Raw genomic sequence first — 25,660 nt, forward strand, 5'->3', positions numbered from 1 at the left:
ACTTCTACATTGCCTTGAGAAGATACACTTCTTCTTCTTGTTCCCCAGCTCTCAAGCGTTTCATTCCCCATATGTAGCATCCTCACTACCACCAGAGAGATTTCCTTAATAAAGTCGTCTTTCTAGAGGTCAGTAATAATGCTCAGCACCTTGGACAGCAGCTTGGTGAGCTCTTCAAAGAGGTTGGAACAGTAGTAGTCACAATCATAGTTGATATAGAGCTCAGTGACAAAGCTGGGGATGTGCCAGAGTTGCACAGTGGCCTCCAAAGCCATCTCCTTCATCTCATAAGGCATCTTGGGGTTCTCCACAGTGATGATCTCCATGAGCTTTTTGATGTACATCTGACAGTAATCCAGTAATTGCCATTTAGGTGGGGAAAGGATTCAAGATAGGAAGAGACAAATTGGACAGGAAAAACATTAAACAGGAAGCAGACGCCTAGCCAGAAGGTATGCATTAAGAGACACTTAATGGTATTCCATCCCCTAAATACATCCCCCTCTTTGTCCTTCATGATGGGGGAGGCCTGGCTCTCTACCTCGTACCTGATCCAAAACAAGTTGCCCACTGCCCTTTTTGTGCTCTCTGTGTGAGCCTGATTTGGTCCCATTCAGAGTTCCCTTTTGCAATTTAGTGGTGAAGCTAGCTTGACTTGCCTGCCTGTGTTGCAAAAGAACTGCAGACAGAAGAGTTGTACCCACTCATGGTGAGATTACCTGACAGTTCTCATATTCGGGTTCTCCCATTTTATAGCCAGCCAGGTTTCTCTGGGCACCTTTTAATTTCTCCACTAAAGAGGAGAGCCAATGAACCAAACTATGGAGGCTAAAAGCACTCTCCTCAGAAGCCACCAAATCCCACTCCTGCAGCATGACAAAGCTGACCCGAATGAAGGTGCCATATATCTTCTAATTTTTTTTCCAACTTCAAGAAACTCACCTCTAATTGAAACTTGAGGTGCTCCCTCATGCTCTCAAACAGTAGGAAGCATACCCGCAGGGAAGCAGCATAAAGGTTCAGTCGCTCTACGCTGAGTAGCTGGAGATCACAGTAGGATGGGCTATTAGGTTCTGAACCTGACTATGGCTCAACCAAGAGAAAGCAGGACAGCAAACTGTGGGAAGTTGTCACTAAGGTCATGTGCTCTGAGGGAACTCTATATCTAGCCATTCCTATGTTTCCCTTTGGTTGCCAGAGTCCCCGGGGAACTACTGGAGTCCTCTTCACTATGACTACTGGTCAGTAGGGGAGGTAGGTTCTTTCCTGGGTCCTATACTCTTCACATGAATCAGCCAAACCTCCCTGTGTTCCCCTGGCCCTTGAAAGACCCTGAAAAAAAGCCAGGTGTTCGGAGTCCCTCTAGAAATCCAGTCTTACCTGGAATAAGTGGCGGCACATCTCATCCTTGATGAGGCCCAAGAGGGTTTGGCACTGGGCTACAGGGGCTGACTCGAGAGCCACTGTCAGCAAATGCAGTCCCATGTGGATCATAACCTCTGAGTTGTGGCGGTCGTGTGGGTTGGTGAGGGAGATGAGGAATCGGAAGAGCTCACGGATGCAAGGAAGACCATAGGGGACCAAAGCTGTGCCTGGGAAAGGCCAGGAGGGAAGTGGGACTGCTAAGAAACAACTGGCTCGATCACTTGGCCTAGCCTGCTCTGCATTATACAGGCAATTTCAGATAAGTGATTCTCTTCAGGAAAAAAATGTTTTTTTTCTGGGGCAGTAAGGAGACTAGTCTCACTCATTGAAGGGAATCAGAATTGATGATCCCACCTTTCTGTTAAAAGTCCCAAGCTTTCTATTCTTCCCTCTCACTTCCTATTGTCCACCAAACTCCCTCTCTGTGTAAGTTAGGGAAGGGCTTCATCCAATAGTCCTCTTGCTTGATTCCATTTCCTGACTAGAAAATGCCGTAGGACTTGGACCAGCAGACACCTTGGGTCTAAGATGGTTTAGGCTCAGACAGCTTAGTGGGTAGGATGGGGGAAGAGCCTGCCTGAGAGTACTCACCTTCTTTCTGAGAGGACTGTGTAAAGCGCACACCCCGGGGGTTGACGTAATCCATGTCATGGACAGAAGCAGAGTCAGAGTGGTCAGCAGGAGATGTGCACTCCTCTAATACTTCAGGGATGGATTCCACGGATGTTGATTGGGCCTTTTCCACATGGGCCCCTTCCTGCTATGACCAGTAGTGGGGAGGATACAGGAAAAGAGATGAGGCAAGAGCAATTGGGAACTTATTTCTCTTAAGTATCTGTCCTCCAAGTGTCTCTAATGGACTGCGGGTGTAGGGCCAGCTCAGTGGACTATGAATCAATGCAAGATGGTTCAGGGAAGGAGTATGATGAAGGACTCAGAAAACATCACCTGAGGCATCAGTGACCTTCAGTGACTAGAACCCCAGAGGCAACAGAGGCCCTCAGGAGCTTGGATTTAGATCATTAACTTCCAGAAAAAGCCATGGCCAGCATCCTCACCTTTGCCAAGTACTGCATGTATGCACAGCTTGAAAATCCTGTGAGCTACCTCTCACAGTGAGTCATGCTGTGGTTTTTCTAGGTAGCACAGCTAATTTTAGGAAACAGGGAAGAACCCCCTGCCCCAACCTTCTTTTGAGCCAAGGCCTGGATAAAGAGCCAAAGGATCAAGCCAATTCCACAGTAGAAGACTAGACAGGGGTCTTTAGAAATCAAAGCCGTACCTGGGGGTCAGGTTGCTCAGGAACCCCTAGCTCGCTGCTGCCAGGCTCTGCAACTGTGCTATACCCTGGAGAGCCAGGTTGCTCCAGGTCAGTGAGGTCCTCTTTGGAGGTGGTCTGGGAGGAGAACTCCAGGCCACTGTCTGTAGAGGGGCTGACCACTGCTGAGGCAGCTTCTGAACTTGCAGAGGAGATGGGAGTGGGTACATCGATGAAGGGCATGCCACCTGCCAAGCAAAGTGAGTGAGGCTTGAAGAAAAGAGACTCTGTGGGAAACACATACCTTCCATGGTACCGTTTGTTTGTTTTTCCTAGACTGCATATTAATTTCTGCATATGCTTGGTCTCTAAAGTAGTCAGAGTCCCACTGGAAGGAGAACAACCTTAAGTCACTGAGAATTGCTAAATGGTCACAGTTTGATCTGACCTGGAGTTTTCCCTTTTTGCTCTCAGTAGAAAGACCACAGCCCCTCAATTAGTTGGTCTTCAGTGTCAAAATTCCTGAGAGAGGAAGGAACTTTTCTTCTATCTATTCTAATCAGAAGCAGCAGCTCAGGGTACTCACCAGTGAGGTTAGAGGATAAGGTGGTTCCACTGGGGGTGGGCAGCTCTGAACCTGGTGTGACTTTGGTCATATGGCGTGGGGGTCGGGGAGATCTCTTCTGTTTCTTCCACTTAGATGAATCACTCATGCCTCCTGCTCTCATTTTCAGCTGGAAATATCACACCTCATTAGCATGGTATTCAAATTAAGATTGTATCCCTAGAAATCTCCCTTCTTTTAGTCCTACTGGTCCCTAGAAAAGAGTCTATACCCCACATCTGTGCCACAGTAAGAATCTAGACCATCAGAGCACATTCCTACTCCTCCAACTTGCCTTCTACTCTTGCCACTTTAAAGGTCAGCCTGAGAGCCTCCAAGTGGAAGGTGACATTCTGGTTTTAGGCTGGTCATTGATAAGGCCAGCCCTCATACATCACTCTGCTTCCCTGAATACTGGGTGGCAATCCTCAGTCCTGTAGATGGTGCCTGACCCTCTTGCAGAAAGCGTAAGGGCAGGGGGTCCTTTGCCCAAAGCTGCAGATCTTCAGGCCCTGGGTTCCTGGGCTTTCCTCCTCAACTACCTGCATAGTAGCCTCCTACTCCTAGTTCTTATCCAACTGTGAGAGTCTACTCCTTCCCAGCCAAACTCTTAGCTTTCCTATTACTTCATGAACTGGGCCTAGATCCTAACCATATCCCTTACTGTGGAATGTCTACATCAAATTGGTCAAAGGTTCATTCCTTGGAATTAAGGAAGGAGTGGCATCCCAGTTGATTTGTGGAGTTAAGGATGAAAGATCATGTCGCGCTGCTGCTCTGCTCTCTGCTGCTCCCAACTTTGGTATATAAATGAGACCTCCTGTCCTTCTCACTGTTGGTCTTTCTAGAAGCAACTTTATGCTTTCAGATGGTAAGACTACTGATTTCTTGGACTCTTGCTCTATTCCATTTCCCTTCCTCTTGCTGCATTTCTCTCTCTCCTATAGCTTCCTTTTAGTCACAAAGGAAAATCTTTATCACCCATTGACTACTTTAGGGTATAAGTTTTCATGCATTTTCTCCACCCTAAGTTCACAGCTACTTTGTTTAAGCCCATTTCATTTTCTTAATCCTGATGCCTTCTCAATTACAGTTTGTATCCAGTCCTTCTACAGTTATATCAAACTAGTCCTAGATTGATAGACCATTCCTGGAATGGGCAACAGCAGTTCTCTTCTAGGAACCATTAGAATGACTCTAAAAGAGAGTAGAAACAATTTTTCTCCCTGCCTCTTTCTAAAAGCTGAAAATACCCATATTATCCTTGGCCTATTCAATTCCTTCTGCTATTTGAAGGATAAGCCCCCCTTCCTCCCCCAAGCCCTCCAGAATCTGGACAACCTTTGATCCTTTGCTTAGAAACCACATAATTCTTCCTTCCATACTCATATCTCCACCCATAAAGGAGACACGCCCAACAGCTGAGCCCCACCTCCAGCTCTTAGTAACATAGCAACAGCCTCGCATTGGATTTACACTTTTTGTCCCTGCATCTCCAAAATGCCAGCAGTCATATGCCTAGAATAGAGCTTCAAGTGCTCTGAGCACTGTGATTAAGCAGGAACCAGGATGCTCCCTCCAGAAACCACTGAAGCCCAAAAGAAAGTTCTGGGGGTAAGAGTCAGTTAAACATGCAGATAGGCCAGAAGTCCAAGAGATCAATGAGGGAAAAGAGGAACCTCCTGGTTTAAACTGGAAACTGTCACTGAGCTCCAAAAAGCACTCACATCTGGATTGACTTGTGTGAAATATCTTTTCTCTCCAGGTGGCTCCCCAATATCAGGAATTCCAGGTAGTCCTACTTCCACGGAGAAGCCCCGTCATTGAGATTCCTTCCCACACTAGGTTCAGTCCTTCCTGTTTCCTTCTCTATCCTCTGCAGAGGTAGCTCTAACCTGATCATTTCAATGAATGTTCTCTGCCTCCTGGATTGAATAGAAGTTGAGAGGCTGCCAGTTCTTACAAGTGTCTCCTTTAAAAGTATAGCTGTGCTCCCTGTTCTAAGATCCTAAGGTGGGGGGGGAGGGGTGAGCAGTTCATGAAACTCTACATCACCTTATCCGTATAACTTTTTATTTCCAAAGGACAATATAAGCTTTATAAAGAAAGGGCAGGTCCTAGATTAATAATCATGGCAAAATGGTGGGTAGCCACTGAAGAGAGCTGCAACTTGAGACTAGGCAAGCACACAAGTGAAACTAGAGACAAGGCATGCAAAGAAAACACAGGCCTATGGACTGTCTAGTGCACACATACACACAAAACACACAGAGTTCTTTTTATCTTCAATGACCTGGATGTCCACAGCCACACCTCTAGCATGCACACTGTTATGAGAGCTTAGATAGCCCATACCTCCTTCTCTCCCTCTTCTTCCTAAAGCAGGGATATGGGGATTAGGGTAATCTTTGGCTTGCACCTCCATTCTAAGTTCCCTTACTTCAAAAGGACGGAGGTCACCTTTGCAGATCCCAAAGTACTGCCAGTGCCCTGGGCTAACCTGGGACCTGGCTCCTTTTCATCCATCTAGAGTCCTAAACCTTAGAATGACCCCTTTAATGGTAACCAGGAAAAAAATGACCCCAACTAGACAGACTACCCTTTCCCTCAAAACCAAGTTCAGGCATCCAGCTAGAATCAAGGACTGTGCTTAAGCTTTCTAATGCCAGCTCTGAGACAGGGAGAGGGCAGAAAAGGGAAGGGTCTTGTTTGATAGTTCCTCATAGTTCCCCTAGAAATGGTAGATATTAAGCCTCCCCACAAGACGTCGGCAGGACCCAGGCTCTCTTTCTAGGCTTACTACATAATGTATTATCAGTTCAAGGCTTCCTTCTGCCTTCAGGCAGCCAGATGCCCCACGAAAATTCCCAACACTGCGAAGTTACAAACACATGCAGCTCTTCCAAAGCCGTGCTGTGTTACTAGGGAGGGGTAAATTGTGCTCTACACAGTGGATATGAGACCCAGATGTTACATATAAAAAATACACATTTAAATAAATAAATAAAAAGGGGGTAAGGAGAGGGAGAGGGAGAGGGAGAGAGACCTTGAGGTTCTTAAAGAGTAGTACCCTCTCTAACTGGTTCAGGGCTTTGGTCTGCTCCCCACTACTTAGCTCCAGTTTGTTGAGGAGACATGGAGAAATCTGTGAAAGACAGGCAAACGAACGATTTAAGCAGAGTGAAATAAACTCAGACGCACACCAACAGGGCACAGGGCAGGAATGGGGATGGATGGCAGGGGAAAGGGGAAGGTTATGTGCATGCACCGAACAGCCAAGGGTCATCTCCAAGGGCAGAACCTCTTAGGGCTGCAAGCAGAATCCTCATCAGAGGCCTGTGAAGTCCAGGGCTTCAGTTCAAGATAGAAAGAGGCCATTCTTCTGAACACCCTTCTTCTCCTAGCAGTTTGAGAACCTTCTGATCTGGAGTCAGACTTGATTTATCTTGTCAACAGAGGCTAGCCCAAGCATGAGCCCAGTCTAATCCAGTATTAGGATGGGATTTGAGGTATAGCCTCTCTAGGCCTCCTACCTGCTGATAAGACTAGGCCCTGAGGGGATGGCAGGACTTTCACCTTTATCAACATACATTTTCAGCCCAGCCTGATGGGCCTCACCCAGTTTCCATGAAGGACTGGCTCACTAGCTTACATGGTGGGTCAACAAATATAGGCTGGAAAGGAAAGGTTGGGGAAGGAGAGGTACCTGGGAAAGAATAAATTTCTTGGTAAAGGAGCGATAGCTATTTCTAGATTCCAAGCAAACCTGTCTAGGCGAAAGTATGTTTTTGCTAAGCAAGGGTATCCAGGAAAATCTCTATAGTACAGAATTTGGGAGATCGAGGTTTGGATGAGGGATAGCAGGTCATACCTTCTTCATGTTGGTCCCCATATAGTTCTTGGGTTCTTCTTTAAACTGAGGTAACCTGTAAGATAGAAAATCCCATGGACTGTAATTAAGGATAGTAACAAATCTTCCCCTCCATGCCAGCCACAGCCCAAAGATGCTCTGGGCCAGAGCATGCTATCTCTGGAAAAGAAGGAAAAGCTAGGAAAAGAAGCAGGCTAATTTCACCCTTTTTGGAGCTTCACTGAAGAGCCACAGAAATTGAGGGACCTGTAACACAGATACTTTCTAAAAAAGAAGGTAGTCATGAGGGAAAGGTGACTAAGTACCCTTGGAGTGTGGAGGCTCTTTTCATCTTTAAACTGACTCCTTTCTGCTTGTATTCACTAAGCAAGTATTGCTGAAAGCCATGATATGGGGAGAGGGCAGTCTATCAAAACCCCAGGAGACTGGGCATAGGGTGAGAAGTAAAAGGCAGGTGGAAGTTTTGAAATTAGTAAATTTGAACCTGAGAAGTAAGAAACAATTTGCAGCAGGGTCCAGAGGCAGATCTAGTCTGTAGATAATAAGGATTATTACCCGTGCCCCCTGCATTGGCAGCACAGTGTTAACCACTGGACCGCCAGGGAAGTCCCTAATAGACTATCTTTAAAAGCAATCTTAGGTTCACAGTATACTGATTTCTCATATAACCCTTGCCCCAACACATGCATAACCTCTTCCATTATCAATATCCCCTAGGGGAAGCTGTAAAGCCCTCGCCTCAGCTCTTCTCAAAGTTAGTCTATTGAAAGGAAGTACAGAAAACAGGGTGTTAGGCATAGTATGAAAAGGTCTCCTAGGCCCTAAGTTGAGGGTCTTGACGAGGTAACAACTGTTTTGGTTTGTGGGGATGTGGGACTTTCACTGCTAAAATTGGGACAGTCGGGCAAACCAGGATTGTTGGTCACCCTAGACTTGGTCCTTCCTCACAGAAATCGGGCTGAGCTCTGGGAGCTCAGCAACCTGTTCCAGGCTCCCTTGAGTTTGGCTTCCTCTCTGGGTTCCCTTTCCCAGCTGCTACCTGCACAGAAACAGACACAAGTTTGGGAAGCAGAAGTTCTGTCAGCCTAGATCAAATAACCCTCTGCTTCCCCCTGAGGCCAAGCCAGCTCCCTCCTCTTTCTCCCTTGCTTGGTAACCCTGGTCCTAGAGAACCACACCCATCCATAATCTCAGTGGCCTCTGATGTGGCTGTGGGGTTGGCCAGGTCCCTGAAGTGGCTGTGAGGAAGCAAGCAGGCTCAAGAGGCCTGGGCAGCCGGGTTGAAGCAAACAGCAGCAGGTTTACCTTGTGAAGAGCAGCTGCACCATGTCTACGAGAGTGTGCTCTGCGGATTTTCTCAATAACTCTGCACAGGCAAAAACAAATAACACAGGTGTCATTACTTGCCGTGCTATTATCAGGAGGCTTCTCAGAGCAGACTCCCCTCCAAACCTTGTTTACTAAGGATTATACCAAACTTATTAAAACCAGCTCCAGTTCAGCCTGGCGGCCAGAACATCACTGGCCCACTAGATGGCACTACTGAGTCAGGATAAAAAGGGGGAGCAATGATGTGTTCTCAGGGGTTGCAGGCTGGTGTCAATCCCAGAAACCTCAAGGGAGGGAGATTTGGTTCTGGGCTGAGTCATTCTGGGATCCAGCCCAATTCTTGCCCTGGCACAAAAAGCTAAGGTCTCTATTCTAGCTGCACAACAAATTGTCAAGTACAGAGACTCCTAGATCCCTATGGCTCCACAAGGTAGGTGATGGAGAAGTCATGAGTTTTCCATCTCTCTGGGACTGACAGACAGCATCCTGTATTCATACTCACAGATACTGGCCCCAGGAATGGTGAAGGGCCCAGTATTCAAGCACCTACCACTGAGCCTCATTTCAAAGCAGATCCGGAAGCAAGACTGCATAATCTCACACACAGATTCATTGGTTAGGTGGGCACCTACTGGGGTCAGCAACAGAGTCCGCAGTACCTACCAGGAAGAAAAAGGAGAGACCATGATAAACACGGCAGGCTGGGTGAAGAAGGGTGTACATGAGGGGAGAGAAGCTGCCTCCTGTTTTTCTAAGTCTCCTACGGAAGCACTCAGGGGTGAGAAAGAGGTTAGCAAGAGCTGACCTTGCTTCAGTTTGGTGGGGGGTCTCCCAGGAGCTTGTCTTAGGAACTGTGTCTTTACTCTGCATGACCCCAACATAGTTCAGCACTCATTCCAACCCTAGCCCACAAGCCCAACGGATGGATGGCACAGATACAGTCTGCCAGAGGTACAAGCCTATTAAGGGTTCCAGTATTTGATACCAATTCATTTAAAGCTTTTAATTATTTTCCTTAGAAAAAGCTTTTACTTTGGGTACCGGAGCTGCTTGTTTGGAAACAAAGTAGCTCTCTAAGCCCCAGTGGAGTCAAAACACAGCTTCAAGCTGCCATCAGGCTCCAGTAGGTAGAGCCAGAGGCACCAGCTCCTGGCCATTAGCCTAATTGCTCTTCCCCTCCATTTACCTGAAGGATTTTCATCAGGACAACCTCATCGCTGGCAGGATCTGTGCCCACAAAACGGGCGTGGGTGACAGCATCTGCCATGTTCTCCATGCCCTCTGCCGTGCCCTCATGGGTGGGATCTGCTCCAACAAAAAAGAAAAGATGTGTAGAGGAGAGACAGAAAAGTCAAGACATCCTGTCTAGAGACTGTTTTGAGAGACTTTGGTTTTCTCCTCTCCCAATTCCCTAACCCATGGCTTCTTGAGCTACCTGAGAATTTTTGCCCATAACTGGCTTTAATAAGCATCTCAGCACAAACTCCACTGTGTAAAAGTGGTTCTCAAACTTAAACATATATCAGAATCACTTGGAGGGCCTGTTAAAAATAGAAATTGCTGGGACTTCCCCGGTGGCGCAGTGGTTAACAGTCCACCTGCCATTGCAGGGGACAAAGGTTCAATCTCTGGTCCGGGAAGATCCCACATGCCGTGGAGCAACTAAGCCCATGTGCCACAACTACTGAGCCTGTGCTCTAGAGCCTGTGAGCCACAACTACTGAGCCCACGTACTACAACTACTGAAGCCCACTCGCCTAGAGCCCATGCTCCTCAACAAGAGAAGCCACGGCAATGAGAAGCACGCGCACCTCAATGAGAAACATGCACACCGCAATGAAGAGTGGCCCCCGCTCACTGCAACTAGAAAAAGACTGCATGCAGCAACGAAGACCCAACGCAGCCAAGAGTGAATAAGTAAAATAAATAATAAATTTGTAGAAAGAAAAAAAAAAAAGAAATTGCTGGGCCCACTCCCAGAATTTTTGATTTAGTAGGTCTAGCGTGGGGCCTGAGAATTTGCATTTCTAACAAGATTCCAGGTAAAGTTAATGCTGCTGGTCAGGGGACCATACTTTGGAAATCACTGGTGTAAAGCTACTCATTTCATAGAGGAAGGGCCTGGAAATTTGAGGTTTTGGCCCAGAGCAAGGGCCGAGTAGGGCCAGAGCTTTTTTTTTTTTTTTATAAATGTTATTTATTTATGTATATATGTATGTATGTATGTATTGGCTGCGTCGGGTCTTCCTTGCTGCGCGCGGGCTTTCTCTAGTTGCGGCGAGCGGGGGCTACTCTTTGTTGTGGTGTGCAGGCTTCTCATTGCGGTGGCTTATTTTGTTGCGGAGCATGCGCTCTAGGAGTGCAGGCTTCAGTAGTTTTGGTGCTCGGGTTCAGTAGTTGTGGCTCGTGGGCTCTAGAGCACAGGATCAGTAGTTGTGGCGCACGGGCTTAGTTGCTCCGCGGCATGTGGGATCTTCCCGGACCAGGGCTCGAACCCGTGTCCCCTGCATTGGCAGGCGGATTCTTAACCACTGTGCCATCAGGGAAGCCCGGGCCAGAGCTCTGAATGCCAAGGTTGCAGCCCTTCTCTTTTCAGATGTTCTCTTTCAACACATCTCTCTCTGATTGCTTTTGGAATGTTGTGTTCAGGTGCAACTGAGGTAGGGGAGTAGGGGGAAAAAATGGACAGTCACTGCTGCCAATACTCATATTTGGGTGCCCATTACAGCAAATCAGAGAACTCTTCCTGCTTTGGTTTCATTCCTATTTAAAACAATATGTCATGGACAAGAATCCTGTAACTAGCTTAACTAAAGATTAAGGAGAGATAAGGGACAAACTAAACAGGACTGGAGGCTGGCTAACTGGGGAATAGGAGGGAGGGAGACTTTCAGCTGTAAGAGGGGAGAAGCTAGCTCTGACAATCAGCACCATGCTGGAAGCTAACACAAATGCTGCCAAGGAGGAAACTCTGCTCCCATTCATGACTTAAATATCCAGAAGGAGGACTTCCCTGGTGGCGCAGTGTTTAAGACTCCGCCTGCCAATGCAGGGGACACAGGTTTGATCCCTGGTCTGGGAAGATCCCACATGCCGTGGAGCAACTAAGCTCGTGTGCAACAACTACTGAGCCTGCATGCCACAACTACTGAAGCCCATGCGCCTGGAGCCCGTGTTCTGCAACAAGAGAAGCCACCACAATAAGAAGCCCACGCACCGCAACAAGGAGTAGCCCCCGCTCGCCGCAACTAGGGAAAGCCCACGTGCAGCAACGAAGACCTGATGTAGCCAAAAATAAACAAATAAAATAAAATAAATAAATTTATAATAAATAAATAAATAAATAAATATCTACAAGGAGTAGCCAAAGAAGTGACCTCCATCAAGGCCTACAAGGGTCCTGCTGAACTGCCTGGATTGTTCTTGAAAGGGGAGCAAAAGTAGGAAAAAAAGATAGGGACGTGACAAAGCTTTGTGAGTGACAGAGAAAAATGCTCCAGAGGTGGCATGGTGTAAGCTAGGAGAACCTCCTAGTTTTAAGTGTGGGAATTAGAAGAAATTCTTACCATTTTCTCTTTCTTGGTACCTGAAATTCATGGAGTTCCTGAGTTTGAAGCTCAGCGGATGGCTGAGAAACCAGAACATTTCTCTTGCCACAATGAGCCAGAAAACTTTCATCACTTGTGAGTGGTTTTCATTTGTTTTCTTTTTTCTCTTCCATCCTGGTTAGTCTCTGACACCTAGTCAGACTCTCTTTGCCCTATTTACTGCATGCCACTACTCAGTATCATGAGCGGCTACTTTAGAGGTCATGCAGAAGGAAGCCAATTTCATGATGATCTACAGTATAGGAGGTGACCCAGCTCCTTCTATCACACCAACTCTCCATGTTTCTCCCAATCAACACGGAAAATCCTATACTCTCAAGGCTGTTGCCTGAGTCCTCTCTCACAGTCCTGCTGGACAGGGTCCTTTATTCAGGCCTCCAGGGTCCACAGAGGGACCTTTCCTTGTTCGGGAAATCCAGGACCTTCTCAGTGCTGTGTAGTGTTTCAGAGTTCCTAGTGAATGGCAGCCTTGCTCCCAACTCCTGGGGGTCTATTTCTTCCCCTCTTTCAGTAGTCTCCCTAGGTAAAGTGGTTTAAGCGCTACTGATCTTTTTGTAGCTCTTATCCTCTGAGCTTGAATGAAGTAGCAAAGTTAATTTTCTAAAAAGGTAGGTACAAGTGACAGGTCCTTAGAACCACAGGCAGGGCCTCATAAGCCAGGCAATCAGAGGCACAAATCCTGATCTGGCAGCTGTGTGGGGCCAAACAAAAGGCTGGTCTTTGGAGTAGGATCTAAAATAACCCTAGACGCCTTGGGTCACAGGGCTGAGAGGTGGAGGGCAGTTCCTTCCAGAAGGGCAGCCTAAACAGAAGGTTGGCTCACTTAACAGACCTTGTCTTCCCCAGGACCCCTTCTTTAGAATCTCCTCCTTTCCTGGCCACCCTGGAGAAGACTGCAGGGAAATCTGCCAATCTCATCTCCTTTGCCTTCTGGCTTTCATATACTCCTTCCCGTTCCTATTCTCATGCCCACTGCAATCACCACCTCCAGCATTCTCTTTTCCCACCACAGGAAACTCCAGTGACCAGCTTGTCTGCCAACCCCAGAAGGGGGAGAGAGTAACACGGACGAAAGAGCAGAGGGAAACGGCATAGAGGGCAGCTGCTGGAGGCCGTGAAGAGAGATGACCTGCAGGTGGTGCTCAGGGCAAGGCTGTAAGTAGCTGGGCCTGATTTTTGCTTAGGAGAAGTATGAAGCTAGGACTAGGGTGCCTGGAGAAGCTCATGCACCTAGAGAACCTAGCTGGCACCCAGGATACCTGCTCCCAATCCTGAATGCTTCAACTAAGCAAATCCAACTTTCTAGAAAAGATAAAGGGTTTTCTTGCCTTGAACTGAAGGTCATTTTCCTTTCTTGCTAGCTACAGCCTGAGCTTCCTCTTTTCCTGTCTCCCTACTTAGAAACATGGACAGCTGCCTGTGTTCTATGTTCCTCACCCTTGCACATGGGCAGACAATAGGGGGAAAAAATTCGGTATTCTAAGTGACAAAACCAACTATAAAGGAATCCAAAAAAGACACCATAAACAAATTCAGAGATAAACAATAGACTGGATAAAATATCTGGACTAGATTGGGAGAAAATATTTGTAATACTGTGATAGACAATGGGTTAATATACACTATACAAAGAACTCCTACAAATTGATAAGAAAAACAAAAACAACTCAATAAAATAATAGGCAAAGGAGAATAAATTCAAATATTCAGCCTCAAAGAAATAAAAACAACAAAATACCAGTTTTCACCCATCAAATTAGCACAAATAAAGAATATCGATAATATTCAGTGCTGGTGACAGAGTGGGGAAATGGAAACTCTCAAACCTTACTGTTGGACGTGCAAATGATTTTAATCTTTTGGGAAAGCAAACTGGTAGTACATATAAAAATGTAATTTGCACATGGCCTTTAAACCAGAAATTTCAAGTTCAGGAATTTGTCATACAAAAGGAAAATTAATAATAAAGACATATGAACAAGGATGCTTATTTCAGCATTATTAATAATGGCTTGGGGCTTCCCTGGTGGCACAGTGGATAAGAATCCGCCCGCCAATGCAAGAGACACGGGTTTGAGCCCTGGTCCGGGAAGATCCCACATGCCGCGGAGCAACAAAGCCCGTGAGCCACAACTACTGAGCCTGCGCTCTACAGCCTTCGAGCCACAGCTACTGAAGCCCGTGCACCTAGTACCTGTGCTCCGCAACAAGAGAAGCCACCGCAATGAGAAGCCCACGCACCGCAATGAGGAGCCCGCGCACCACAATCAGAAGCCCGCGAACTGCAACAAAGAGTAGCCGCCACTCGCCACAACTAGAGAAAGCCCACGCACAGCAACAAAGACCCAATGCAGCCATAAATAAATTTATTAAAAAAATAATGGCTCAAAATAAGACACAACCTAAATATTAAATATTACTCAATAAGAGAATGATTGAGTGAACTGTAGTATATCTATACTATGGAAATTATACAGCTACCAAAAAGAAAAAAAAAATCTTACCAGGGACTGAGGGGCAGGGGAAATGGTGTATTATTGCTTAATGATTAGAATTTCTTTTTTGGTGTGATGAAAAAGTTTGAGAAATAGATGGTGGTAATCACAACACTGTGAATGTAATTAATGTCACTGAATTATATACTTTAAAATTATTAAAATGGCAAATTTTATATTATGTATATTTTATCACAGTAAAAAAAGAACATACAAACTTCCAGTTATAAGATTAGTAAGTTCTGGGTATGTAGTGTACAGCATGATGACTACAGTTAACAATACTGTATTGTATGTTTGAAAGTTGCTAAGCGAGATCTTAAAAGTTCTCATCACACACACACAAAAGTTTGTTTCTATGTGAGGCAATGGATTTAACTAAACTTATTATGTTTATCATCTTGCGACATATGCATATATCAAATCTTTACACTGTATACCTTAAACTGATACAATGTTATATACCTCAAAAAAACTGGAGGGAAAAGAATAAATCAGATGGATAATTATATCATGTACACCTAAGTTAATACTATTAAATGAGAAAATACGTAGCACATAATCCTATTTTTATTTCTTTTTTAAAAGAGGTGGAACTTTATATATATTTATACACATGTAGAAAAAGGTATAGGAAGATTCAAACCTGCCTGTTAATATTATTTACCTAAAGAAGGAGGAGAAACATTGAGAGAGACCATTAACTTTTCTTTTAGACACCTCTTTATTGTTTATCTTCTTAAAATAAGCATGCATTATATTTGAAAAATAACTTAAAAAATAAACCAAAATAAATCAAACCTCCAAGGGCACTATACCCTTAACTGCCTCCAGAGCACAAAGAAATCAGAGTCCCAAGGAAACCTCTCATTCCCCACTCTGCACAACCTGAGTCAATTAGTGTGATGAGTAACCAATAAACAATCCTATTTCTCTTCTACAAGGAAACGGATGGCTGGGAAAAACTTTCCAGTATCACCAGCTCATTGCCTAAAGCCTGACCACTCCAGGAGAGGCAAGAAATGAAGAGCTGTGGTCATCCAACAAAGTCTGAGCTCTTACCTATGAGCGCATAGGACAGGAACTTGTTGACAGAGGTGAGTGCTAGTCCAGTGATTGGGCCAGTGGTATCTTCAGAGCGAATTACTTCCAGAAATGGACGAAGGAACACATTGGGCTCAATTTCTGAGAGTTCTGCAAGAAAAGAAATGAGAATAAAGAGATGCCATCTTACAAAAAGCTAAACCCTAGAAAAAGGCCCTTCTTAACTGTGCCATGAGGCTAGAGTTCTTAGTTGCTGGGACAATCTTCCTCCCTCTGGATTACCTTGAATCAAACCCCAAACACTATGTCATTTTATTTGCAAAATTTTTAGTTTGTAGCTGTAAAAGATTAAAAAGCTTAAAAAACCACAGTATCATTACTATGCTTTAAAATTAACAATAAAATGGTTAAGATGGTAAATTTTATGCTTTTAATATACTTATGTATGTATACATATTTTTAAACCACAATTTAAAAATTAACAGTAATTCTTTAATATCATCAAATATTGCTGGGTCAATTATCCATGTCCATTTCACCACCCTCCCTAGGGGTGCACAGGTAAACCTCATCTTGAGTACAGCCAACGTGGCGAAAGAGATCCCAGGATGAGCTGCTGTCTTAGGTCTTTTGTTGTTATAGTCAAGGTCACTTCTCTTAGAGAGAGAGAATGCAGCACATTCCAGGAAGTTGAGGGGGAAACTTGCGGTTTATAGTCCCTTGCTGAAAAATAAGCTCAAAAAGAACAAAAGGCTGTGCTGGAGGCAGTTTATAATCTTGCAAAGGTCCTAACCACTCTCTAGCCTCCTTTCTGTCTACAGTAAGCAGAGGGCTAACTGCCTTGAGATGAAAAGGCAATTCATAATCTTTATTTTACAGATGAGAAAAATAAGGCTCAGATAAGACACATGATTGGCCCCAAATCACACAGCTAATAAGAAGCAGAGCTGGGATTTGAACCCAGTCTATACATATGGTTCTAAAACTTGTAAAACCATTACATCTATTCTACTTAATTATCAGCACATACTTCCAAATGTAGAAGGTTTCATTCCAGGTCTAAGAAGCTACTTTATACTGGACTTGCTCTGTACCCTACTATGCCCAGGGTTTAAGTTTTGTTTTTCTGCTGTGCTTTCATATCTCAGACACTAGCTCCCTAAAAGGCTTCCTAAATAGGCCAGAAAGATTCAGGGACTGGATAAGGGCTGCCCCACCTTTAGAGACAAAAGGAAGCTGGGTTTCCTAAGCACCTTCATTTTCATGCAAATGTAGGGAGCTTCCCACTCAATTCCTACCACCCTCCTCTTTGGGTAAACATTCCCTGGCCCCACTGCTCCTCAGATTAATGCTTTAATTAATTGGCAGATTGGGTAGCATTTTCCAAGCTTGTCTGTACAGTGATCACATCAGCTGTATAAAACCTGCTTCTCATCCCCCACTACCCCCACCTAGAGATGTACAATCTGCAGAAAAAACCTAGAGAAACACCTTTGTGTGTGTTTAAGATGGTAAAGGGGTGAGATGTAAGGAATAGATATATTTGGGAAAGCTGAAATAAAATACCTTTAAAAAGCACATTGAAAAAAACTAAAGTCATCTAGTCTTGCTGCTTTAGGAACACAACTGTATTACATACGATTTGGTCTGTCATTTAAAAAATAGTCATGTTTGGGGCTTCCCTGGTGGCGCAGTGGTTGAGAGTCTGCCTGCCAATGCAGGGGACACGGGTTCGAGCCCTGGTCTGGGAAGATCCCACATGCTGCGGAGCAACTAGGCCCGTGAGCCACAATTACTGAACCTGCGCGTCTGGAGCCTGTGCTCCGCAACGAGAGGCCGCGATAGTGAGAGGCCCGCGCACCGCGATGAAGAGTGGCCCCCACGTGCCACAACTAGAGAAAGCCCTCACACAGAAACGAAGACCCAACACAGCCATTAAGTAAATAAATGAATAAAAAGATGTGTCTTTATTTAAAAAAAAAAAAAGGCATGTTTGGTATATTTGAGATATGAAAGTGTTAGATGGAAGACAAATCTTTGAGAGGTGGGATAGGGAACAGATTTTCTGAGCATTCACCCAGGTGCTATACCTATACTTGCTTCATAGTCAAAGACTAGGTCAATTTTACACCCACCGTTTGACACTTCCAGGGCCAAGTGCATTCTGCCTCTTTTTGTTTGTTTTTAAAATTTTTTAATTTGGTAAAACTGACTTTTTATTTTTTTATTTTTTTATTTTTTTTTTTAAAAACTGACTCTTTTTGAGTCCTATCAATTTTAACACACACATAGGGTGTGGGCTCTCAAAGCCAAATGACTTAATGTACCAAAGCAGTAGTTTCTCTGCTGTGTTCAGTGGGCTTGAAATTGATGTGTGATCTGTCTCTGCAGGGCTGCTTCAACTGAAGATTTCTTTTTCTTTTTCAAAATAAATTTATTTATTTATTTATTTTTGGCTGCGTTGGGTCTTCGTTGCTGCACGTGGGTTTTCTCTAGTTGCGGTGAGCTGGGGATACTCTTCGTTGTGGTGCGTGGGCTTATTGCAGTGGCTTCTCTTGTTGCGGAGCACTGGTTCTAGGCACGCAGGGTTCAGTAGTTGTGGCACGTGGGCTCAGTAATTGTGGCTCGCAGGCTCTGGAGCACAGGCTCAGTAGTTGTGGCACACGGGCTTAGTTGCTCCGCAGCATGTGGCATCTCCCCGGACCAGGGCTCGAAACCGTGTCCCCTGCATTGGCAGGCGGATTCTTAACCACTGTGCCACCAGGGAAGCCCCTAACCTTCTGCTTCATAAGAGGAAAGAGTTCAACATGGCACTGAGAGACTTGGAGGGGGCAGGAGTGATACTATACAGAGGCTTGGACAAAGTCCCACGGAAAACTCTCTGGATGCTCTGGATGTGACCCCCACATAATATACAATCCAGTCAATGGACAAGGAATCATTAGTCTCACTCCTACTAATAACCAGGCATATGATACCCAAGCTCATCTGTCAAATTAGATAGTTAGAATCTGACTGTTAAAGTACATTCATTCCAGCACTTCCATTCTGTGAGTCAATGCTTTATGGAAACTTAGTGATGGAAAACTAGAAGGGCTGGACTTTTTTTTTTTTTAATTCATTTATTTTATTTATTTATTTTTGGCTGCGTTGGGTCTTCATTGCTGCAGGTGGGCTTTTCTCTAGTTGCAGCAAGCAGGAGCTACTCTTTGTTGCAGTGCGCGGGCTTCTCATTGTGGTGGCTTCTCTGGTTGCGGAGCATGGGCTCTAGGCACGTGGGCTTCAGCAGTTGTGGCACATGGGCTCAGTAGTTGTGGCTCGCGGGCTCTAGAGCGCAGGCTCAGTAGTTGTGGAGCACGGGCTTAGCTGTTCCATGGCATGTGGGATCTTCCCGGACCAGGGCTTGAACCCATGTCCCCTGCATTGGCAGGCAGATTCTTAACCGCTGCGCAACCAGGGAAGCCCAAGGGCTGGACTTTTTAATGAGCCCACCAGGAACCTTCACTTTCACCCTCACTCCCCTACCCCTCCAATAAAAGAGGATGATGGTATATAAAATAAACTTTCCCAAGAGAATTTGGTCTAGGCAGAACTGGAGTTTTGCCCTCTAGGTTCAACTGCAGATTTAACTCTACTGCTTCCTACGAATCCAGAAAAGAAAAATTTCTGGTGTTCTACCTCCTGGCTTAGCCTGCCTGGGGACAGAGATTCAATTGTCTAGATCTTCCTTGGAAGAGTAAGAAGAGCTGCCTGAGTCCTTCAGGGAAAAGATGCCATGATGCTGCTCATAGTGAGCAGGCTGAGTAATTTCACAACCAAGGAGACATCTGACACCCCTGCCAAGCAGCCAAAATTCCCGCCCTGGAAGGCTGTCAACCTCAAGGCACAAACAGTTCAGTAAACAGAGAGTGCAGATCAGGTAGAGGGGTGCTCTGAAGGTGACTGATTCATGTTCTAAGATGGGAAGTAAAAAAAAGGAATGGGTACAAGAAGGAGGGGAAATTCAACTCCCACTGGAGAAAGAACACTTGGGATCCTTCTAGGACTAGGCCACCAGCTGCTAAAATCAAGTCCAGGTCCAACTTCTGGCTAGTCAGTGCCCAATAAGAATCATCACAACAAGACTTATTAAACTATTTCTGGAGAAGCTGTAGGTCACTTCAACACAAAGCAAAGTGAAGCTCTTCAGAGGTTTCTTGGTGGTGTTCTGCTCATACTCGGCTCAACATCAGTGAACAGGGCTCTCAACTCCTTACACTGTGACATTAAAACAGGTAAGTCTCAAAGTGACTTTTGGCCTGAAGTCAGGTTGAGAATCTGCAGATGTCCCCCAAGTCTCCTATCTTCTCAGATGATGAGGTGACCTGTCCAAAAGGAGATGAATACTGACACTGTTTTCTTTTTTCACATCAGAGCTGCCACCTTCTCTGACAATCTATGTCAAAGGCCTCAACATGTGGCATCATGCACTGCCCTTAGACAAAAGGGAACAATCTCTTCTCAGCATACAGGGGAGCAGTCACCATCCTCCCAGGAGGCTTGTGTTCTCCAGCCTGCAGCACCCTTTTCTCATTTGGCCAACATTGGGCTGGCACATTCCTGAGCCAAAATGCACACATAAGCTGCTTTCCCTGGTAGCAAGCTCTTTACTCCTGAGTGACTCTTATCAGGGGCGGTTGGGCATTCTCAATTGGATTACGCTGACAAGGAAAAAGTCCTGTGGTATATTATTTCAACACCATTTGGCTTCAGAAATGCTTGTCTCGACCCTTTTGCCCTCAGAGGCTACTTCTCCCTTCTTGCTTTCTAGAGGGTCACCAGCCTGCTCCCATCCTAGCTCTTCATCCTGCAAATATTGGCTCATGTTCCTGGAGACAGAATATCATCATTCACAAGGTAAATCACGTATAACAGACTAATAAATCAGAGCATGATAAAAATATAAGTCTAGTTCATTTACCCCACTTGACATTTCTGTATTCAGAGACACAGTACAGAATTATTTGAGCATAAAAAGCTCTTTGGTTTTGGGCTTTTATGTCTATGCCTCCACATTCCATTTTAGGAGAAAGTGTTAGGTCCTCATATTCCTTTTTTATTTTTTTTGGCCGAGCCATGGGGCATGCAGGATCTTAGTTCCCCAACCATGGATTGAACCGGCATCCCCTGCAGTGGGAGCTCAGAATCTTCACCACTGGACCGCCAGGGAAGTCCAGTCTACTTCTCTGACTATGCTATACCTAGGAATATTTCTTGTAAAAGTCAAAGTAAGATTGAGAATGAGCTGCAAATGGAATTTTTGAAATACTGTTCTGTAGGAAAGAGGTGTGCTCTTCTTGGTCACTACAGGACATCAGGAGTAGTAGTCCAAAGGATGAGACAAACTAAACTTTGGTGTAGCCAGAAGCCTCTGGAACATCTGCCACACCTTTATTTCCAGCCTTGAATGGTCAGGTGGGGATTTAGGCTTGATTTCATGAACTGGCTTGAGAGAAGGCTGCCAAAGGGCAGCTCTCAGAAAATTATCTAGTCCAGGCTTAAGGGTTAAACCCAGACAAGCCTTTGCAACCCTGCCCTATACAACAGGAGAAATGAAAAAAAGAAATGCACTATGCCCAGTCTTGGTCTGTCACTAATTATGCGACCTTGGGCAAACACTTCCCTTCTTTGGGCCATAGTTTCCTCATCCACAGGGTTTTCCTGGGGAAGATGGTGGTGGTAGTACACAGTTTAATGAAATTCTTTAAGGCTCCCTTTAGATCCCCAAAATTTATTCTAAACGCAAAGTACAGTTTGGGAGTAAATAAGCATGAATGCAGACAGTCTGTTACAAAGGTAGCCTGGGGGAAAAGCAAGCCCAGTTTGTTTGTCTAAGCTCCTGATAGTGGATCCTCTTTTTTCAGCTATCACCCAATAGTTTCCCAGATCTGCTTCCCATTCTCAAACAAATGTTTAGTTTCTCACAGTGCCTTTAGACTGCAGTGGGGATGAGGAGGGGGATTATCTTTGATATTATGACCCTTTAAGAAACAAAGTATGGTGATAACTTAATCACTACCACAACCCAGGTACAAGGTGAGTTCATGGGTCCACCTAGGGCCTGCAGTAGAAGATAATGATACAAACCACCTTACACCAAGAAAGGCAAATTATTTTCTAACACTTGGTCCTTTAAAAACCCTTTGAGAAGTATTCATTTTTCAGGCTGATTTCTCCCTCAAAGGCCAACCCAACCTGTTTTTATGAATCAAAAAACCAAACCTTAACTCTTACTCTAATTAAACATAAGCAAATCCTGAACTTACACATCTTGGGGTTTTACTGAAAGTCTGAAAATCCCAAGGATTAGAAATCATAATTTTATATCTTCCCCAAGCTGTCTTAGATAAGTAATTTGTAGAAGGTCATGTTCATGAGGTCCCAACCTAAGCCAGAGATGACATAAAAACTCCTCTCCTCCTCCGTAGATATCTGGCCCCCAAATGTTCAAGATGACCAGAAAGAAAAGGGTTTTCGGCATTTACGTATGTTCTCTGGCTCAAACACCTTTTCAGGACCTGGGCTACCTCTGTCCCTATAGCAGGTCCGTCTCCCCTAAGAAAGACGATAGAAAGAAGATGTATTTTTTTCAGATTGAAATCTCGGATATCATATAGAGCCCAAAGCAGGCTGCTTTCAGGCTGCTCCTGAAATCCTCACTTTTATAATCTCCTCCTTGTTGAGTAGGACCACCCTAGTCTGCCTGGTATCAGATTTAGCCTACAATTTCAGAAGATAAGACAGGGACTTAAAGGCAGCATACATGTGGGAAAATAGTTTACTGCATGACTTTCTCCAATATGATACATAATCCTGATTGGAAGAGAAATGAGCTTCCCACCTTGGGCATTTCTGCTAAACAGCCGGTTTAGCTTGCTGCTAGGAGCTGCTATCTACCACCCTACAAGAAGAATCCCATTCCATTGCTCAGGACAACAACCTTAATTGGCCTCTGACATCAGCAACAGCTACATACTAAACTAATTATCATATGTAGGTTATTTATTTTATCTTCCCAGTAACCCTGAGAAATAGTATTACTGTTCCCATTTTATAGATAAAGAACACCAAGGCTCTATGAGGTTAAGTGACTTGCCCAAGGTCATGCAGTAAGTGGAAGAGGTAGAATTTAAATCTGGGTCTGTTCTGGATTATGTTCTTAAATATTATACTATGCTATTGCTATGGGTTTATTATTAGATATATTAACTGCATGACATGGATGGCAAATAAAAATTTAAAACTTAACTATCCTAGAATTAAAGTTTCTTCTGCACCCTTCCTCTTCCTAGCCAATGACTAAACACTGTTAGTTACTGATTTTAGTACTGCCATACAAATTAAGCTTCAGGTTTGCCCACGTTCCTTCCTAATCCAAGACGGAAGAATGAGGCCCCTTTAACAAGGCTGGCAGGGCTAAATGAGGCCCATAGGGACCAGCCTCAAACATATCGCAGAGGCCCGAGGATAGACTGATCCATCTGTCTTACTGAGAGCACAAGTTTGATGCATATCAACTCTAAACACCAGTTCTCTTCCTTCTAGAGGAAACTGGCACATATTGAAAGGAAAGCAATTAGGCTGTAACATACAGGCAAACCAGAGCTGCTGTGGTCCTTTACTCTACCTTGCCATTTTCTGCATTCATTGTATAAGACCAAGACCAAACTTAAGCAGGCAATTTGAAAGCCCAGGAGAAATTAAAAACTTCTGCTATACTTTAAAACAGGACATTCACCCCAACTTTATGCAGTCATTACACTTGGAGCAACTTTTTCAATACAAATTCCCTTCATAGTCTAGTAAAATATTTCATTGTTCAATGGCAGCAAGAAGACAATTACAGGTTTATCACCAATTACCACCCTGTCAGGTCTCCTCTAGGGGCCCTGAAGGGAAGTAAAAGGAAATAAAAAAGAACTAAATTCTGAATTGACATTAACAAAGACTACAGATGATGGAAAAGACTGAAGGGTTAATAGCCAAAGCTTTTGGAGAAGAGTAAGAGAATCCCTAAAGAATATCAATTACGGGACTAGTAAGCAACTCTCCCTGTTCCTTAAGTGTACAGAATCCTATTTATTCACATTTATCCAGAAGCTGGAAATGCTTTTTTACAGCAGCATATCACAAATTCTTAGTGACAATTAAGTCTGAGGAATCTTATTCAGCCTCAGACACCCTTTGTGTTAACAAGCTCAAGAACTTTATGATGAGACATTTCTCATCTTACTGATGGGGAAACAAAGGCATTGAAAATATAACCAGTAAGGGCCAGGACAAGTACTCTAACCACTTGCCACTGCTGCCTCTAAACACATGACTGTAAGCTGGAGAATGAACAAATAAAGTTTATAGGAGCAGAAGCACTCTGAGAAGTCATAGGTTATTTGCTCTGAAAGGTGCCCAGAGAACCTTCAAAACAGCTGAATCTAGAGGAGCAATCCTGAAAGGGTTAGGAAACAACTTTAGAAAACATGGGACAGAACCCGGGTTCAGCCAACACCTGTTTCCCCAACAATATCTGTCTCTCTCTGTCTCTCATTTTATCCCAACCGCACACAATACAAAAGCTGTATTATTCTGGTAAAGTTTCATTCCAGCCCAGAATGCACAGTTAATGTTTTTTACAGCCCACATGCCTCCTTGTGATGGATGGCCACTTTATAATGAAAAACTTTATGCTCAATCAACTTACAAATAATGAGTGTTCCATTACATTGCATTAAAAACAAACCCCAAATCAGAAAGACCCAGAAAGAAACAAGGAATAGGAACAAAGTAATTGCTGGAAAGCGAGGAGGAACTCAAGAGAATTCTCTGTAACTCCTTCAATCCTAAAGAAGATACAGTCCTAAGGAGAATTTGGTATTGAAAAAGGCATTAATTTCAACAAATGCTGTTGGGACAACTGAACATCCATATGCCAAAAAAACCCCCTACTTTCATCTAAACCTCACATGTTACATAAAAATTAACTAAAAATAGATCATAGATGTAAATGAAAAGCATAAATCTGCATACCTTTTAGAAGAAAATATAGGAGAAATCTTTGTGACCTGGGATTAGGCAAAGAGTACTTAGATATGACACAAAAAGCACAGTGCACAAAAGAAAAAAACTGGTACACTGGACTTCATCAAAAATAAAAATGCCTGCTCTATGAGAGATACTGTTAAGAGACTGAAAAAACAAGCTACTGAAAAAACAAGCTATAAATAATTGTATAATTATAATTGTGATTGTAAGAAAGGACTTGAGTCCAGAATAGACTTAAGTTTCTAAACTCAACAGTAGGAAAACAAACAACTCCATTAAAAAATGGGCAAAAGACTTGAACAGATGCATCACCAAATGGTGTTCGATGTCACTGGCCATTAGGGAAATGCAAATTTAAACCACCTTGAGGTACCACTACCTACCTACTAGGATGGCTTAAATAAAAGTACTGAAAATACCAAGCACTGGAGAGGATGTGGAGAAACTAGAATTCTCATTTCTGGTGGGAATGTAATGTGGTACAGGACTCTGGAAAACAGTTTGGCAGTTTCTTAAAAAGCTAAACATACACTTACTCGTTGACCCAGAAATCCCACTCCTGGGTGTTTATCCCAGAAAGATGAAAACCAATGTTCTTCACACAAAAACCTGTACACAAATGTCTGTAGCAGCTCTATTCATAACGGCCCCAAAATGGAGAAGCCAAACGTCCTTCAGCTAGTGGATGGATAAGCAAACTGTGGTACAGACATGCAATGGAATACTACTTGGCAATAAAAAGGGAACAAACTAGTGATCTAAGCAGCAGTTTAGATGAATCTCAAAGGCATCATGCTGAGTGAAACAAATCAGTCTCAAAAGGTTACATACTGTACGATTCCATTTATATGACCTTCTTGATAAAACTATGGTGAGAGAATAGATCAGTGGTTGACAGGAGTTAGGGGTATGGGGAGGGTGTGACCACAAAGGGATAATAGAGGGAGT

At 44.2% G+C, this 25,660-nt stretch overlaps 1 protein-coding gene across 11 annotated transcripts in view; it reads right to left on the reverse strand.

The window, feature by feature from the left end:
* Positions 1 to 25,660, reverse strand: part of GBF1 (golgi brefeldin A resistant guanine nucleotide exchange factor 1) — a 121,630-nt gene that overhangs the window by 15,734 nt on the left and 80,236 nt on the right. For 4 of the 11 annotated variants that reach the window (XM_059900978.1, XM_059900981.1, XM_059900980.1 and 1 more), the window contains exons 4-15: positions 15,653 to 15,784; positions 9,674 to 9,792; positions 9,038 to 9,146; positions 8,464 to 8,524; positions 7,159 to 7,213; positions 6,334 to 6,432; positions 3,270 to 3,417; positions 2,708 to 2,931; positions 2,017 to 2,185; positions 1,381 to 1,592; positions 943 to 1,041; positions 150 to 344 (exon numbers count right to left, since the gene is read on the reverse strand). In XM_059900978.1, coding sequence (XP_059756961.1) covers positions 150 to 344; positions 943 to 1,041; positions 1,381 to 1,592; positions 2,017 to 2,185; positions 2,708 to 2,931; positions 3,270 to 3,417; positions 6,334 to 6,432; positions 7,159 to 7,213; positions 8,464 to 8,524; positions 9,038 to 9,146; positions 9,674 to 9,792; positions 15,653 to 15,784 — 1,622 coding nt within the window. The remainder of the gene's footprint in view (positions 1 to 149; positions 345 to 942; positions 1,042 to 1,380; positions 1,593 to 2,016; positions 2,186 to 2,707; positions 2,932 to 3,269; positions 3,418 to 6,333; positions 6,433 to 7,158; positions 7,214 to 8,463; positions 8,525 to 9,037; positions 9,147 to 9,673; positions 9,793 to 15,652; positions 15,785 to 25,660) is intronic. The other 7 variants (XM_059900982.1, XM_059900979.1, XM_059900987.1 and 4 more) reach the window with 4 other exon arrangements.

This window comes from Balaenoptera ricei, chromosome 16, assembly GCF_028023285.1.
Source record: "Balaenoptera ricei isolate mBalRic1 chromosome 16, mBalRic1.hap2, whole genome shotgun sequence".
Lineage (NCBI taxonomy): Eukaryota > Metazoa > Chordata > Mammalia > Artiodactyla > Balaenopteridae > Balaenoptera > Balaenoptera ricei.